General features: G+C 35.9%; 1 protein-coding gene across 1 annotated transcript in view; it reads right to left on the bottom strand.

Moving 5' to 3' along the window:
• Positions 1-649: 649 nt before the first annotated feature.
• Positions 650-15,186, bottom strand: part of Nme8 (NME/NM23 family member 8) — a 73,732-nt gene continuing 59,195 nt past the window's right edge. Inside the window, exons 14-16 of the mRNA XM_046460647.2 lie at positions 12,325-12,476; positions 2,236-2,380; positions 650-881 (exon numbers count right to left, since the gene is read on the bottom strand). Coding sequence (XP_046316603.1) covers positions 650-881; positions 2,236-2,380; positions 12,325-12,476 — 529 coding nt within the window. The remainder of the gene's footprint in view (positions 882-2,235; positions 2,381-12,324; positions 12,477-15,186) is intronic.

Here is a 15,186-nt window from a genome sequence, read left to right as displayed (position 1 = left end):
GCTGCCAGCCACATATGAGTCAGCAGCCAGAGCCATTATGGTGGAAACTTATGAACTTGGCCTCTAAAAATAAAGAAGCTTTGATGAAAGAAGTCATCCATCTCACACTCCATCTCCCATGTGGCCTACGCTGCTTAGTAAAGAAGGGGACTTAATGCACATACCTATTAGGTATCTACCTCCACCCAACAAGTATTTATGATTTTTACTCTTCTGTTACATCACCATATGTCACCCACAGTTAGTTAGTAGGTTCTGCATTTCAAAATACTTAAGAGAACAGAGCTCCGGCTGCTGAATGAGACTCAGGATAGTCAAAGTAAAGGAAAGTGAAGTACAGGGACTTCATGAGACTCCCAAGGCTTGCAAACTCAGGGGTGCCTCATCCCACTCTCTCCATCTTGTCCCTTGACTGTAGATGCCCCAGCCTGGCTGCATGCAACTGAACTTCCCAAGTCACTGGCATTATGAAGCTTGGAACTCTGAGGCTGCTGTGAAACAGCCTAGTATGTCTGGTAGTAAATATACTTTGTTTCAGAAATATGGGAATGGTTCTGATCTTCCCAGGACAGTCTTGTCTTAGACTTAGTCCCAGCAGCAGAGGGAAGAAAATCACAATAAAAGTGGTATATACTTCATAGTACTTACTTTAATTGTTCTCTGGATTCTCATCGTCTCCAAACACTCTACTAATGGCCTCTGATGCCTCGAGGGTATTTGATGCTCCATGGACAGCATTTTTCAAAATATTTATTCCAAATCTGGCTCGGATGGATTCTGGGGACAGTAGTCTTGCTTCTTCTGGGTCTACTGTACCTATCAATCTTCTCCATTCTGCAATAGCATTCCACCTTGTCAGAACCATGATCAAAGATGGGCCCCTGCAAATAATAACACTTTAGGAAGATATGGGCTGCTTGCAACAGTGCAGATGACATACATGGCTAAAGTCTGAATGTCACAGGCCCATCCACAGAGCTATTTTTTATCCTTTGCCCTAATAAGTATGACTTTGGGTTTTCCTTTTTTCATGTTTCCCTCATCCAACAGGTTTTTGTGCTAGATGAGTGTTGTACTTTAATTCTAGAGAATACCTGTCAATAGATTCATTATTTTTGCTACTCTAGAGACATTCTCACTGACCCAGAATTTGTTGCTTTGTGGTTGTCCTTAAGTGTCTAGCCCTTCCAAGAATTGCTAATACTCCAGAAAGCCGCATTGCTCAGGTCCCTTCATTCCCAGAGTAGACTATATCCAGTGACTTGGTCAATGTGAGAGTACAAAGGCCTGGTCATCTCCGTCACAACACAGAACAGCTGGGCCTCTATCTTGTCAGCAGAGGCTGCGTCAGTCTGCACTGTACCATGACTTTTCTTTCTTTTGCATCCTGTTTCTTTCTAGCCTCACCTACATGGTGCCCTTAATAAACAACCTGAACTCTGCTGCTTCCAGGGAATAGAACCTGCAACAGAATTCAAAGTTAGTTTTGTTTTCTAAACTGTGATGGTATAGGTACTCAAAGTCTCTAGGTTTCTGTTTATTATTTGTATCTAATGACAACTTACATATTGGCCAACCTTTTGTTGGAACTCTGTCATTTTTGTCTTTCTATATCAACAAATGACAGTCACTGACAAATGTTCAGGGACTGCAAAGGGGAGATAACGCATTTAAAACTAAGAGAGCATTCTGAACTGTGAAGCCTAATAAGTATGTGAATATGTGTGCATGTGTGTAGATGTTTCTCTAATTTTTTTTAACTCAAGGTGAATGGATATGGTTGTTCAGATAATTATGAGCTCTTTGTAAAAGGGACTTCTGTGGAACATCATTCTGGAGTAGAGATTCCCTGGGGCCTATCCAAACTCTAGTTTTGTGATTGTGAACAAACCCAGCCCCGGGCCTCTGTTCTCTCATAATCAAAGTAGAAATTCTAGTAAAATTATGACATAGAGTTGTCATAGAATCTAATGAGATATTAAGTATAAGTAGGTAGAAGTAGCCCTGGAATTAAGTGAACACTCAAAAAATGTTAAACTTTAATTCTTGTGGAATGCCTAATGAAGCTGTGTGTTGCCAGAAACAGATCCACCACGTGGAAGAAGGATATTACAAAGAAACATATTTATTCTTATAATATTTACATATATATATAACATTATTAATTATATATAATATTATATATAATATTATATATATATACACACACACACACACTACATATCATAAACTTACTCAGCTAATACTGCCAACACATCTTTATAAAACTCTTTGTTTTCTATTCGGAAATAAACTTTTTTTGCCTCTTCCGGAGTTAGGACTATTTCCTTCAACTGAGTCAGTTCAAATCCTGAATCCTTGATGATCTTCAGGATGATCTCTAGGGGAAGCAAATATTTGGTTATATTGCAGATTGTTCCACTATTGCTCCATAGATCGAAATAATAGAGGAAAATAATAGTTTCACTTGCATATTGTAGTTTAAGAAATCAAATCTGAGTCAAACTAAATTAGACTTTAAAGTCACCAAATCGTTACTTAGGAGAGTGTTAAGACATGAATGTATATGTTTAATTCAGAAACCACCTGGGGCCCTAGAGAACTAACAAAAAGGAGAAGGAGGAACCCTGCTAGACTGCTAAGAATAAAGATGTGTTTTCATCTCCGTGGTATAAATGCCCATGAATTTCTTCCTGGAATTGTGTTGAAGTGATGTCTCCTGAAAAGTTAGGTGGTCAGTGTAAGAAGTAAAGTGAATCTATTAAAATTTCACAATGGCCTTAATATTGAGGACTGCACTCTGGAGACAAAGGACAGAAAGGCACAGTTAAAGTATTCGAAGCAGGACTGAGTTCTGATTTATTCTCCAGGAAGTCAATTTTCTTTGCAGTATGGAGGATGAATTAGGGTGGCAGAGGTGGATGTGGCCTTGTGTGTTCAAGGCATCCGTTCTCTGAAAAAAAAGCAGCATGTTGGAAAATAAAAGTTGATTTCTATACTTGGTAATAAGCAGAAAGGAAGAAAGTGGCTGAGGTAAAGGGTCCTAGATAAATAGGGAATATTGAAAGAGACATAGATCCACCCTCTGCCAAGGCCTACCTGATACAAAAACTACTCATCATACAAGTCTGAGAGAACATTCTGAACTGAGAAGCTGAGAAAGGTAAACCCAAAGTCTCTTTAACTCTTAGTGAACCACATAAAGGAGATTGTGCAGGCAGGTCCAATATGCAAAAATAAATGCTACCATGCACCGTGAATCTTACCTAAACTCCCCAAAGAGATCAAATTAAAATCACTTTTGTGATTAACAATATTTTTCTTCCCCCAGCAAAGAAAGGAAGAAGGAAGAAGGAAGGAAGGTAGGTAGGTAGCAGGCAGCAGCGAAAGGTCAACAAAAGACATCATAACACAACACTCTAATGTGGATCGAGAAGTTTGCACATGAAAACACCATGATTCAAAACTTTGAAATTGTTAATCAAAAAAGTAGATGTAAAATAAAAGCTAACTGCATTCAAGAAAGAAATCAAAGGAAAAGATAAGATCATCATGGAAATAGAGACCAAATTAAATGAGGTCTAGTGGATATGTGACAGAGAAAACAGGAATAAAATTAGCTAAAAGAAGGAAAATCGAATGAAGAATGAAAAGATGATAAAAAAGAAAGTAATGGATATAGAGGTTAGAGGTTAGGCAAAAATAAGCTTGTATACTTGTGTGTGTGTGTGTACATATGTGCATGCATGTGTATGTGTGTGTACAAAATTAAATATTACATATTTATTTTTTAAATTTTATCTTGTCATACCAAAAGAAAAGAAAATTCAAGTTATGACAGGGAATCTCCTGTTATTTCCAGTGAAGTCCTTAAGGAAAAAAAAAATCAGAACAAAGAAAGAAAATTGACATTTGAAACTATAAGTCATGATAGATTTAGGACAGCAGTTTAGAGGAAGGCTGAATTCCTAGTTGCTCTACTGATAACAATTCAACCATCAGAAGTATTACTCCTCAGTGAGGTGGGTAAAGATGGATTTTTATTAAAATTCTATATTAGACAGTCAGAATGTCTTAGAGACTCAGAAATTTGGATACACTAAAATAAGAAAGAGTATATTAGAGCTGAGCCAATTACCATAGTGTCAGCTACAATGATACTGGTTCATCACAGAGGGAGGGAGAAATACAGATTTGGTACAGAAAAATCTGAGATTAGAAAAGAAGCCCGAACTTAGTTGATCCAGAGGCTGCACTGTGCAATGGTACTTGAAAAGTGCTCTTTCCCAATCATCCATGGAGAGATGAATTGGGAACCATCTTGTGGTGGCTGCTGCGGGAGCCTGGAAAGCAGAGCAAACACTGCCACACTGTCCTGGTAAACACCTGCCCTATGGTCTAGGGCGTGCTTTGCAGAACATGTGTGAACCAGGCACAGAGAAGATTGTACCCAGGGACATTCAAGTCAGAAAGGGGAAGGGTAGTCCAGCTGGCTTCTCCTTTGAGTCTGGCAGCTAACATGATCAGCTGAAGTGGGTCAGGAAGCTGAACAGGTGGTTGTGAATACATTCAGGGACTAAGCCCAGGAATGCTGTAGTATTATGGGCAGCAGTATATGGAGGTTTGGCTCTCCTGCCCTAGAAATAGAATTCTTGAGAGGTTCCTGAGATCCAGACTCCCAACAGAGATAGGCCTTAGGGGTGTGTTGATTTAATCCCTCCAGAGCATATACTACCCAACAAAGTCCCTGAGGCCTGGGTAGATGTAAACCCCACACTCTGGAACTCCACTCATAGCATCCTGCAGCAGCTTCACCCTGGGAATGCATGGATCATGTCTGTGCAGAAAAAAATTCCAAATGACAGTAGATCCTATTCCATCTACCTCATACTGGTGAGAAGGGAAGCTGAGAATTATTTCAACTAGCTTCATGCTTAGTCCACTCCAACTGGCAGCTCAGAGAGCAACAAAAAAAAAAGAGGAAGAGGTTAAAAAGGCTTAACAAACCTCAGCCCCTACTCTCACTGTTAGAACACAGCTCAACAGAAACATAAAGAAAGATAGCTCAGTGGGAACAATTTTGTCATTTTTCACTAAGGATATCTCTCTCTCTCTCTCTCTCTCTCTCTCTCTCTCTCTCTGTGTGTGTGTGTGCATGTGTGTGTGTGTGTGTGTGTGAGAGAGAGAGAGAGAGAGAGAGAAAGTGTTGTTGTACTGACTGATTCAGGCACATACATACATATACATGTTTGTTTCCTTTTTTCTCATTTTTAGTATTTTGAATGTAATAATTTTTCTTTGCCTTTTCTTTTGCAGGTTAGGGTGTTTTGGGTTGTATATTTTGGTTTTGCTTTGTATCGTAGTCTTTTGTTTCTTCCTTTTATTTCTCTTTCTTTTCTTCTCCTTCTAACAACCAAATTCTATCATTATCTCTTTCTCTCTTGCTTTACTTTGTTTTTCCTATTTTTTTTTCTCTTCCTTCCTTATAACTATCACCTGCTATATCTTACCTGAATTCTCTGTTCACTTTTTTGAAAATCTAAACTCTTTTCTACCTTCCTACCACATTTTCTCTTCTTCTAATTAGCTGTATTTTTATCATCTTTTAGAATTGGTTTATATAACTCCTGCCTCTACTATTAATATTAATGAAATTATTACTGTGATGGATGACCTACTTGATACCTGCTGGTTGCTTTAAAGCCAGATCTAGTTTTTTTTTTTCTTTTTTTACTATTGACAAATAGTTAATCCCATCATTCCTGGTTTTTTTTTCTTTCTTTTTTTTTTTTGTGTGTGTGGTAATTAGTGTTGTAGATGTCATGGTAGAATCTGGATATTTATTTTAATGCTATATGGTGTTTGCACCTTATAGTTTGTCTTGCCCTTTTCTAGGTACTGGGAACCTACAGGGCCACTACAGGTTCACCAGGTAGAGACTCTGGTGTTGAACAAAACCAATTTTCATACACAAATTAATGATACTCAATCTTCAGCTATGTGTTAATACAAATAGAAGAGATAAAAACATAAACAAACGACCAGGCCCTAAGTAGAGGCAGACAGGGGTGGGCCCCCAGGTCCCACTATGGACATCTACTGCTACAACAAAAACAGAGAATTAATGCAAAGGCTGTGAATATCAAGGGTTCTAAACCTAGATCACTCTAGGACTTCGGCAAAGGCAGATTGTGCCCCAAAAAGGCCTACACATAAGAGCAGAAGACAAATACCTCACAACAGATGCATAAAACCCAGCATAGGAATACAAGAAATATGGAAAAGCAAGCTAACACAACATCCAGTAAAGCTCGTATTTCACCAGTAACTGACCCCAAAGATATTGATTGAAGTAGATGAAATATCAAATAAGGAATTCAAAAGAATCATTACAAAGATGACCAGTGAATTCCAAGAGAATACTGAAAAACAACTGAATGAATTAAGGAAGTCAATACAGAACATGAAGGAGAAATTCTATCAGGAGATAGAAATATTGAAAAAGAACAGAAATCCTGGAAATGAAACACACTATAAATAAAAAGTTTGGCTGAAAATCTCTCTAATCGAGTAGACGATGCTGAAGGCAGAATCTCAGAGCTGTAAGAAAAAGTAATCAGCCTTAAATATTCAGACACTATTAAAGAAAACGAGTAATCATGATCAGAATTTACTAGAACTCTGAGTCTACATTGAGAGACCAAATTTAAGAGCCACTGGACTTGAGAAGTGTTCTGAGATTCAAGCTAAGGGAACTGATAACCTCTTCAGGTAAATAATGACAGAGAATTCTCCAAAAACTTGAGAATGAGATGGAAATCCAGATACAGGAGGCATTCAGAATCCCAAATAGGCAGGATGACTAAAGAACCTCTCCACAACATATTGTAATTAAAATGCCTAACATACAAAACAAGGATAGAATTTTAAAATCCCCAAGACAAAAATGTCAGGTTACATTTAGAGGCAAGCCTATCAGTATCACTTCCAATTTCTCTGCACAAACTCTAAAAGCCAGAAGGGCTTGAAATGATATGCTCCAACTCCTGAAAGAAAATAACTGTCAACCAAGACTGCCACATCCAGCAAAGCTATCCTTCAAGATCAAAATGGAAATAAAAACCTTCCAAGATAAGCAGAAACTAGAATTTATGACACCTAAACTTGCACTACCAAACTTATATAACAAAATGCTTCACACAGAAGAAATCAAAAACAAACCCCAGAGTGTAAAAATGAACAAATCATATTTGAGGAGTAGCAAAGCAAATGAGAAATAAGACCAAATTAAACATTACAAATAAATCAAAATGGCAGTAATTAATGAATAGCTCTGTAATAACATTGAACATAAATAGTCTCAACTCTCCAATTGAAAGACACAGGCTGTCAGAATGGATTAAAGAAACAAGACCCAACTGTATGCTATTTGCAAGAGGTACACCTTAGGGGCAAATACAATCACAGGCTAAAAGTGAAAAGGTGGAAATGGATATACAAGGGGAGTAGAACCTAAACACACACACACACACACACACACACACACAGAAGCAGCAATTCTAAAATCTGACAAAGCAGAATACAAACCAAAATTAATCAGAAGAGATAAAAAAAGAAGTCACTTCAGACAGGTAAATGGAGAAATCAAAAAATATGTAGCTAATTACACAGCAAACATTACTCAAACTGAAGCCTCATGGAGACTCCAGTACAATAATACTGGTGATTTCAACATACCTCTCTCACATTAGATAGATCATCCTGATGTAAACCTCAGTAAAGACTCTTTGGACATGAAAAATATTATAACTCAAATGGACTTAACAAATATCTGTAGAATTTTTCATCCAACAACAAATGAATACATTTTTTTCTCAGAAACTCATGAAACCTTCTCCAAAATAGACCATATTTCAAGTCTCAAAGAACTCTGAGCAAATACAAGAAAAACTGATATAATTCCTTGTATATTATCAGATCATAATGGAATAAAATTAGAAATCAAAACAATACCCTGCAGAAACTATGTAAACACATGGAGATTGAACACTTTGGAATGATGAATAGATGGAAGCATAAATCAAGGGAGAAGTTTAAAAATTCTTAGACTCTAATAAGAATAATGATACAATATATCAGAATCATTGAAACAATATAAAGGCAGTTCTAAGAGGAAAGTTTATAGCTATGAGTTCCTACATAGAAAATCAAAAAGATTCCATATAAACAACCTAATGATACATCTCAAGACCCTCAAAAGGAAAGAACAAACCAATTCCAAAAGCTGTAGAAAGAAGGAAATAATTAAGATCTGAGCTGAAATCAATGAAATTGAGAATAAAAAAAACAATATGAAGGATCAAAATGAAACAGAGTTGATTCTTTGAAAATATAAATAAGATTGATAAGCCCTTAACCAAAATAGCCAACAGAAAAAGAGAGAAAGTCCAAAGTAATAAAGTTAGAGATGAAAATGGAGAACAGAAATCAAGAGGAGTATTAGGGACAATTTTGAAAAATTATACTTCAAAAATTGGAAAACCTAGAGGAAATGGATACATTCTATCAAATCTTTAAAGAAGAATGAATGTCAGTGCACCTCAAATTATTCCATAAAATTGAAAGGGATGAAACACTTCCAAATTCATTCTATGAAGCCAATATCACACTCTTACCAAAACCAGATAAGAACACATTAAGGAAAGAAAACTACAGAAGAATATTCCTTATTAACTTACATGCAAAAAAATAGATAATAAAATATTAGCAAGTTATGTTCAACAAAATGTTAAGAAGATTGTGTGCTATGACTATGTTGGTTTTATTCCTGAGATGCAAGGATGGTTTAACATATACAAATCAAGAAATGTAATTCATCACATAAATAGAACTAAGGACAAAAAGCAATTAGTTATTTTGGTAAATGCAAATAAAAAAGGTCTTTGACCAAATTCAGCACCTATTCATGATAAAATGCTGAAGAAATGATGGAAAAAAGGAACTTACTTCAACATCATAAAGGACATATATGAAAAACCTAAAGCCAGTCTTCATAGCAAATGGGGAAAAACTCAAAGTATTTCCTTTAAAATCTGGGACAAGACAAGGATGTCCATTTTAAATACTTCCATTTAATATTACACTAGCAATTCTAGCCACAAGAATTAGGCAAGAAAAGGCAATAAAAAGGATAAAAATAGGAAAGTAAGAAGTCAAATTATCAGAATTACAGGTGATATAATCCTATACCTTGATGATAAAAAAGACTCCATTAAAAGACTACATAGAGCTAATAAACCATTTGGCAAGGTAGCAGGTAACAAAATCAGCATACAAAATTCAGTAGCATTCCTATATACCAAAAACAAATCTTTTGAGAAAGAAATCAGATAAATAATACAATTCCATTCACAATAGCCTCAAAAAAATTACACAGGAAGAAATATAACCAAGAAGCTGAAAGATCTCTACAATAAAAACTATAGAAAATTGAAGAAAGAAATTTAAAAATACCTCAGAAGATGGAAAGACCTCCCATGTTCATTGATAGGCAGAATTAAATTATTAAAATGTCCATAAAACAAAAAAGCAATATACAGGTTCAAATACAATCCCCATCAAAAAACCAATGAAATTATTCACAGAACTAGAAAATATAGTCCTAAAATTCATTTGGAAGAATAAAAGACTCAGAATAGCCAAAGCAATTCTAGACCCAAAAGGCAATGCTGGAAGCATCACAATACCTGTCTTCATACCATACTACAAAGCTATATTATCAAAAAGTTCATGGTACTGGTATAAAAACAGACATAGAGACAAACCCACACATCTACACTCATCTGATCCTTGAAAAAGGTGCCCCAAACATACATTGGAGAAATTACAAATGGTACTGAGAAAACTGGTTATCCATATGTAGAATAATGAAACTAGACCCTTATTTCTTATCCTGCACAAAAATAAACTCAAAATGAAGCAAAGACCTAGGTTTTAGACATAAACTTTGCAACTCCTAGAAGAAAATATAAAGGTCAATACTCCAGCATAATGGCACAGGCAATGATTTCTCAAGAGGACCCCCAAAGCTCAGGAAATAATGCCTAGAGTTAAAAATGGGATGGCATCAAATTTAAAAGCTTCTGCACAGCAAAAGAAACTATTAGAAATGTAAAGAGAGAACCTACAGATTGGGAGAAAATCTTTGGTAGCTACTCTTCTGACAGAGGATTAATATGTAGAATACATAAGGAACTCAAAAAATGTTACATCAAGTATCTCAATTTAAAAAATGGACAAAAAATTAAACATTCAAAAGAAGAAATACAAATGGCCAATAAATATATTTTAAAAATGCTCAATATTAGCAGTCACCATTATGAATCAGAACTACAGGAGAAATAGAAACATACTAAAAATAGGTAACTAGGGGCTGGAGTAGTGGGTCAGTGGTAGAGCATACACCTAGCAAGTGCAAGGTCCTGGGTTCGCATTACATAAAATAAATAAATAAATAAACAAATAAAATAAAGGTATTGTGTCCAACTACAACTAAAAAATAAATATTAAAAAATAAGTAATTAATGTATTGCCAGCAGATCTAGACAGATAAAGGTGGGGAAAAATAAAGTAAGGATATCAAACATGAATCAAACAACCAGTAAAGTAGGGATTATATTCAAACTTTGCACCATGAAAATAGAGAACATCCCCTCTCACACATACAGAAGATTCACAAGCATTTACCAGATGGCAATTAAATGAAACCACAACAATTTCAGTAAAGAAATAAGGGGGAAAATTCTCTAATCACAACACACTGAAGTAAGACACTAATAAAAGATAGAATTTCTCTTTCATCAGAATAATTTGGTTAAAAACATCTATTTTCAAAAAGTAAACTGATTTATTGAATGACTTGAAGATCCAAAGGAAAACTCAAGCCAAAATTGAAAAATTTCTAAAATCTAATAATAATGAAAATACTGTGCAACAGAAACTGTGGCTTTAATTCAGTAAAAAGTAACAGGAAAATGTATAACCTTAAAAACTTATATTGGGCTGGGGATGTGGTTCAAGCAGTAGTGCGCTCGCCTGGCAAGCATGGGGTGCTGGATTCGATCCTCAGCACCACATAAAAATAAAATAAAGATGTTGTATCCACCAAAAACAAAAAAAATAAACATTAAAAAATTCTCTCTCTTAAAAAATTATTTAAAAAATCAATAAAAATAAAGGGATAAAAGTGAATGAATTATATATTTAACTTAAAAAACTAGAAGAACATAAAATTTTAAATAATACTAAGAAATAAAAGAAAGGAAATAATGAAGATAAGATAAAAAGAGAACTCATAAATAAATCAAATTCTTGTTTGAAAGACAACAAAGTAAGAAATGGCAAGGTAAACAGTCTTTTAAACAGAGGAAATAGGAGAAGAAGAAATTACTCAGCAAACTTGATAAGGATGGAATAGATAATTTCCTAGGAAAATTCAATTTTGTGAAATTAATTCCAGGGGAGATAGAAAGTTTAAATAGATCAATTTCCATAAAATGGAGAAAAACAACAGGTCAAAATGTCCACAGGAAAATTCTAACAACCCTTCAAATGTCAATTCCAGTGCTGCTTAAACTCTTTCAGAATACTGAAAATATGTTCATTTTATGAAGCATTCCACTGTTACCTAAATTTGATAAAACTTGCACAAAAAAAATTTTAAAAGAAATACCAAGCTCACTTTAAGTTTCAGTGCAAAAAAAAAATCAAATGAAATGTAAGCAAATATAACAGAAAAGCATATCTGAAAATGCATCATGACTTAGGTGAGATTTATAAGGAATGAAAAGATAGCTCAATATTAGGAATACCCTTACTATCATCTTCAGTGTGAATATACATATGGAGAGGAAAATCATCATTTAGGTCAACTCTGCAATGAAATTCAACAAAATTTGTTGTCGTTTTTGTTTGTTCGTTTGTTCTTTTGGTGCTGGGAATCAAATCCAGGGCCTCACATATTCTAAACACATGCTCTACCACTGAACTATACCTCCAGTCCAGTGTAATTTTTAACTACAAGAGAGACAGAGAGAAGAATGGGGGGGGGGGCAAAAGAGACAAAGAGGAACGGAAAATGAGAGAAATACAGAGATCTGAGATTACGATAAAGTGCAATGCAAACATGACAAAGTCAATTGCTGAACCTAGATGGAGGGATTTGTATAGTAATTGCATTATTCTTAAAACTTTTCTATAGTTACAAAATTTTCACAAATTCTGGAAGAAAAATGCATGCATTCACTTTTATTTTAAAATGCTTACCTCTTTGTTCATGTGTTACATGAGGCTTAATCAATGCTAAAGTGCTCTGAAGAGGAAAGAAATACTCTATATCCCTTTGAGCAATTTCGCTGGAATCGCTTCCATACAACTGATTGAAAGGCAGTCCATCCATTGCAAACCGAGCACATAAACTTTGAAAACAAAAGTCAAGTTAAAAAAAAAAACTAATATAACAGTGCCACATGATTTAACACCATTTATGTAAGTTGTTCAAAAGCTATCAAGAAACAGCAACACATCTGGATCTAGGTACTCTGACATAGGAAGTCATTATACAGTGGCATGGGCCATGCTATTTCCTTTCAAATATAGAACAATCATTAGGAATAAAGGAGGTAATCATTTAAATCATCATGGTAATGGATATTGCTAGATAAATATGAAAGAAGGAATGGATACTCTGCCTAGTGAAAAAGCCCAGATCCTATAGAATCCTGGTTGCATTATTTTTTAACTGTGTGATACTGGGCAATGAGTAAACTACTCTGTGCTTCATTGTCTCAAAACTTTTAGAAGGTGGTTTTGGGATGCAGTCAAATGGTGATTTGAAACATATGGTGCATACATCCATGCATATGGTGCATGAATTCTTAATATTTCTTCCCCTGCTCTCCAGGAAATATTATTAAGAATTAGATGGCATCTGACTTTATGCCAAAGATAACAAATTATTAACATTGAATCCAGGAGATACTATAATAGAATCCTCTAGATAAGTAAGCACAGCATTAAAAGAGGAGCATATGGTACAGCTTTGTAGAAAGAGGCTGAGTGATGTCAACTACATTGGAGAATCCATGTTGGGTTGCAGCATTTATTCTGCTTTTGCTTCCATTCCTAAGGAAGATTACGGGTCTCAGAAATCAATTATTGTTCCTGAGTTCTGACAGTTGTCTTTGTTATCTCTCTATTGATGCTTAGTTCAGTAAAGGAGACCCTTTCTGACCATTTAAATTTCTGCCCTTAAAAAAACAGTCCTGAGCAGCCAACCCAATAAAATCCAGCTCTGCTGAATAATATCCTTTCCTGCTCAGAATGATGTATGTCTTCTTTATATTGATGAAAACTGGCTTTCTTTAAGAACTTTTTGTCTTTTTTGTTTCAGTAACCCAGTCATATTTCCCTTTTGCCATATCCACTTGACCATTCCACGTGGCCCTTGGCTATTCCCACACCTCTGGTTTGAAGATAATTCTTTTCCAAGTCCTCTGAAGCCTGTGATTGCTGGGAATGGGGAATTTTCACAGTGAATGACAAAAACACTGTAAGCCATTCCACAACCAGTCCCACTGTTCAGCCATTAACCATGATTACTGGAAAAAGAGTCCGTAGGGGTAAAAGTTACTGAAGGATGGGCTACAGGGAAGAAAGGTTGAGAATGAGTGGTTGTAAGTGACATCTTTCAGATAAACCAGTACACAGAAAAGAACCTGATGACCAATTGAAGGAAAGGGGCAGAGCTCTCTCAAAGAGTTATTTCTAAAGTCGTCCATGAGAGCTAAATAGAGCCAAGGAAACTGGAAATGGAGATACCAAAGAAAAATAATGGCCATGAACTTAGGGTATTCTCACATAATATTAGTCAAAACCTTGAGAGGGGGCAGTCACTGAGCATCTGTGCTTAGCATAAAGGTCTCTGTATTGATGTGCAACCTCCATCTTTAGAACCACATGTCTAGACCAGTTTGCCTGTGGGCATAAGCCTGTGACAACAGGAGTTTCTCTGTGGCACCATGCCTTGCATTCTGTGGTACAGGTGATTGAGAGGTTCTATGGCCCTCAGCTCACACCATTTGCAGAGCGATCAATCTGTATTATCTTTGCAGTAACTGGCACTGAGGCTGATTAAGTGATAAAAATGTGTTGTGTAGGAAAAGTAAGATTCAATTATATCCTACCCCAGATAAATCATTTCACTTTTAAGTGATGCTTCATATGTACCTTTATTTAATATGTCAACACATAGGTCAAGTTTGCTGTGCCTTATGAAGCATCCTTTTTCATGTACACTGGAAAGAAGAGCCTTTCTTCTCCTCAGTTAAATCCTAGCTTGAAATCAGCATGAAAAATTCAAGTGAATTGTACTTCTCTTTGTTTCCCCAAATTATACACCAAGTATGAAGTGGCAAGAGATACTATTCCTATCTTCCAGATTTTACCAAGCCCAATAGCTAAGATCAATTAATATTGAAATACTGCCTGCTCTGTGCCAGATACCATGCCAGGTGTCAACCTGATAACAGAGTTTAGTTGACTTCTAAGATTCCTCAGTAAACTAACTCAGTAAATTAGAGTACATATTCAGTTAGTCATCATTATCTTGAAACTCTGTGATCATGTAAAGAGGCTGAAGTTGCCATCATATCCCTTTCTCAGAAGAACTTTCTCCTAAATAGCAAGTGAGATGGATATTTCTTCCAAAAGATGACCTGTTGGTTAGGTTTTCACCTATTAGTTCTCAGTCCCAAGTCAAGCATCTCACAACCTTCTCTTGCAAAACACTGTCCAACTTCAAGCTTCTTGTGGTATAGATATTAGGTGTCCCCCAAAAGTTCATGTGTGAGACAATGCAAGAAGGTCTGGAAGTGAAATGTTTGAGTTGTGAAAGCCTTAACTTAATCAGCGCATTAATATCCTGATAAGGATTAACTGAGTAGTAAATGTAGGCAGGTAGGGTGTGGCTAAAGGAGGAGGGTCACTGGAGTTGTGTCTTGAAGTTTGCATTTGTCCTGGTGAGGAGAATTGGTGCCATGTCCCCACCTGCTTTTCTCTGCCATGTATGTCCTCTGTGTTTTCCCTCATCTTGGGCCCCAAGGAATAAATCAGCCATCTGTGAATTTA

The sequence above is a fragment of the Marmota monax genome, unplaced genomic scaffold (assembly GCF_021218885.2).
Source record: "Marmota monax isolate L192 unplaced genomic scaffold, Marmota_monax_Labrador192_F-V1.1 WCK01_AAM20220418_F8-fsc00107, whole genome shotgun sequence".
In the NCBI taxonomy this organism is placed as follows: Eukaryota; Metazoa; Chordata; class Mammalia; order Rodentia; family Sciuridae; genus Marmota; species Marmota monax.
This window is presented reverse-complemented; position numbering and strand designations above follow the sequence as displayed.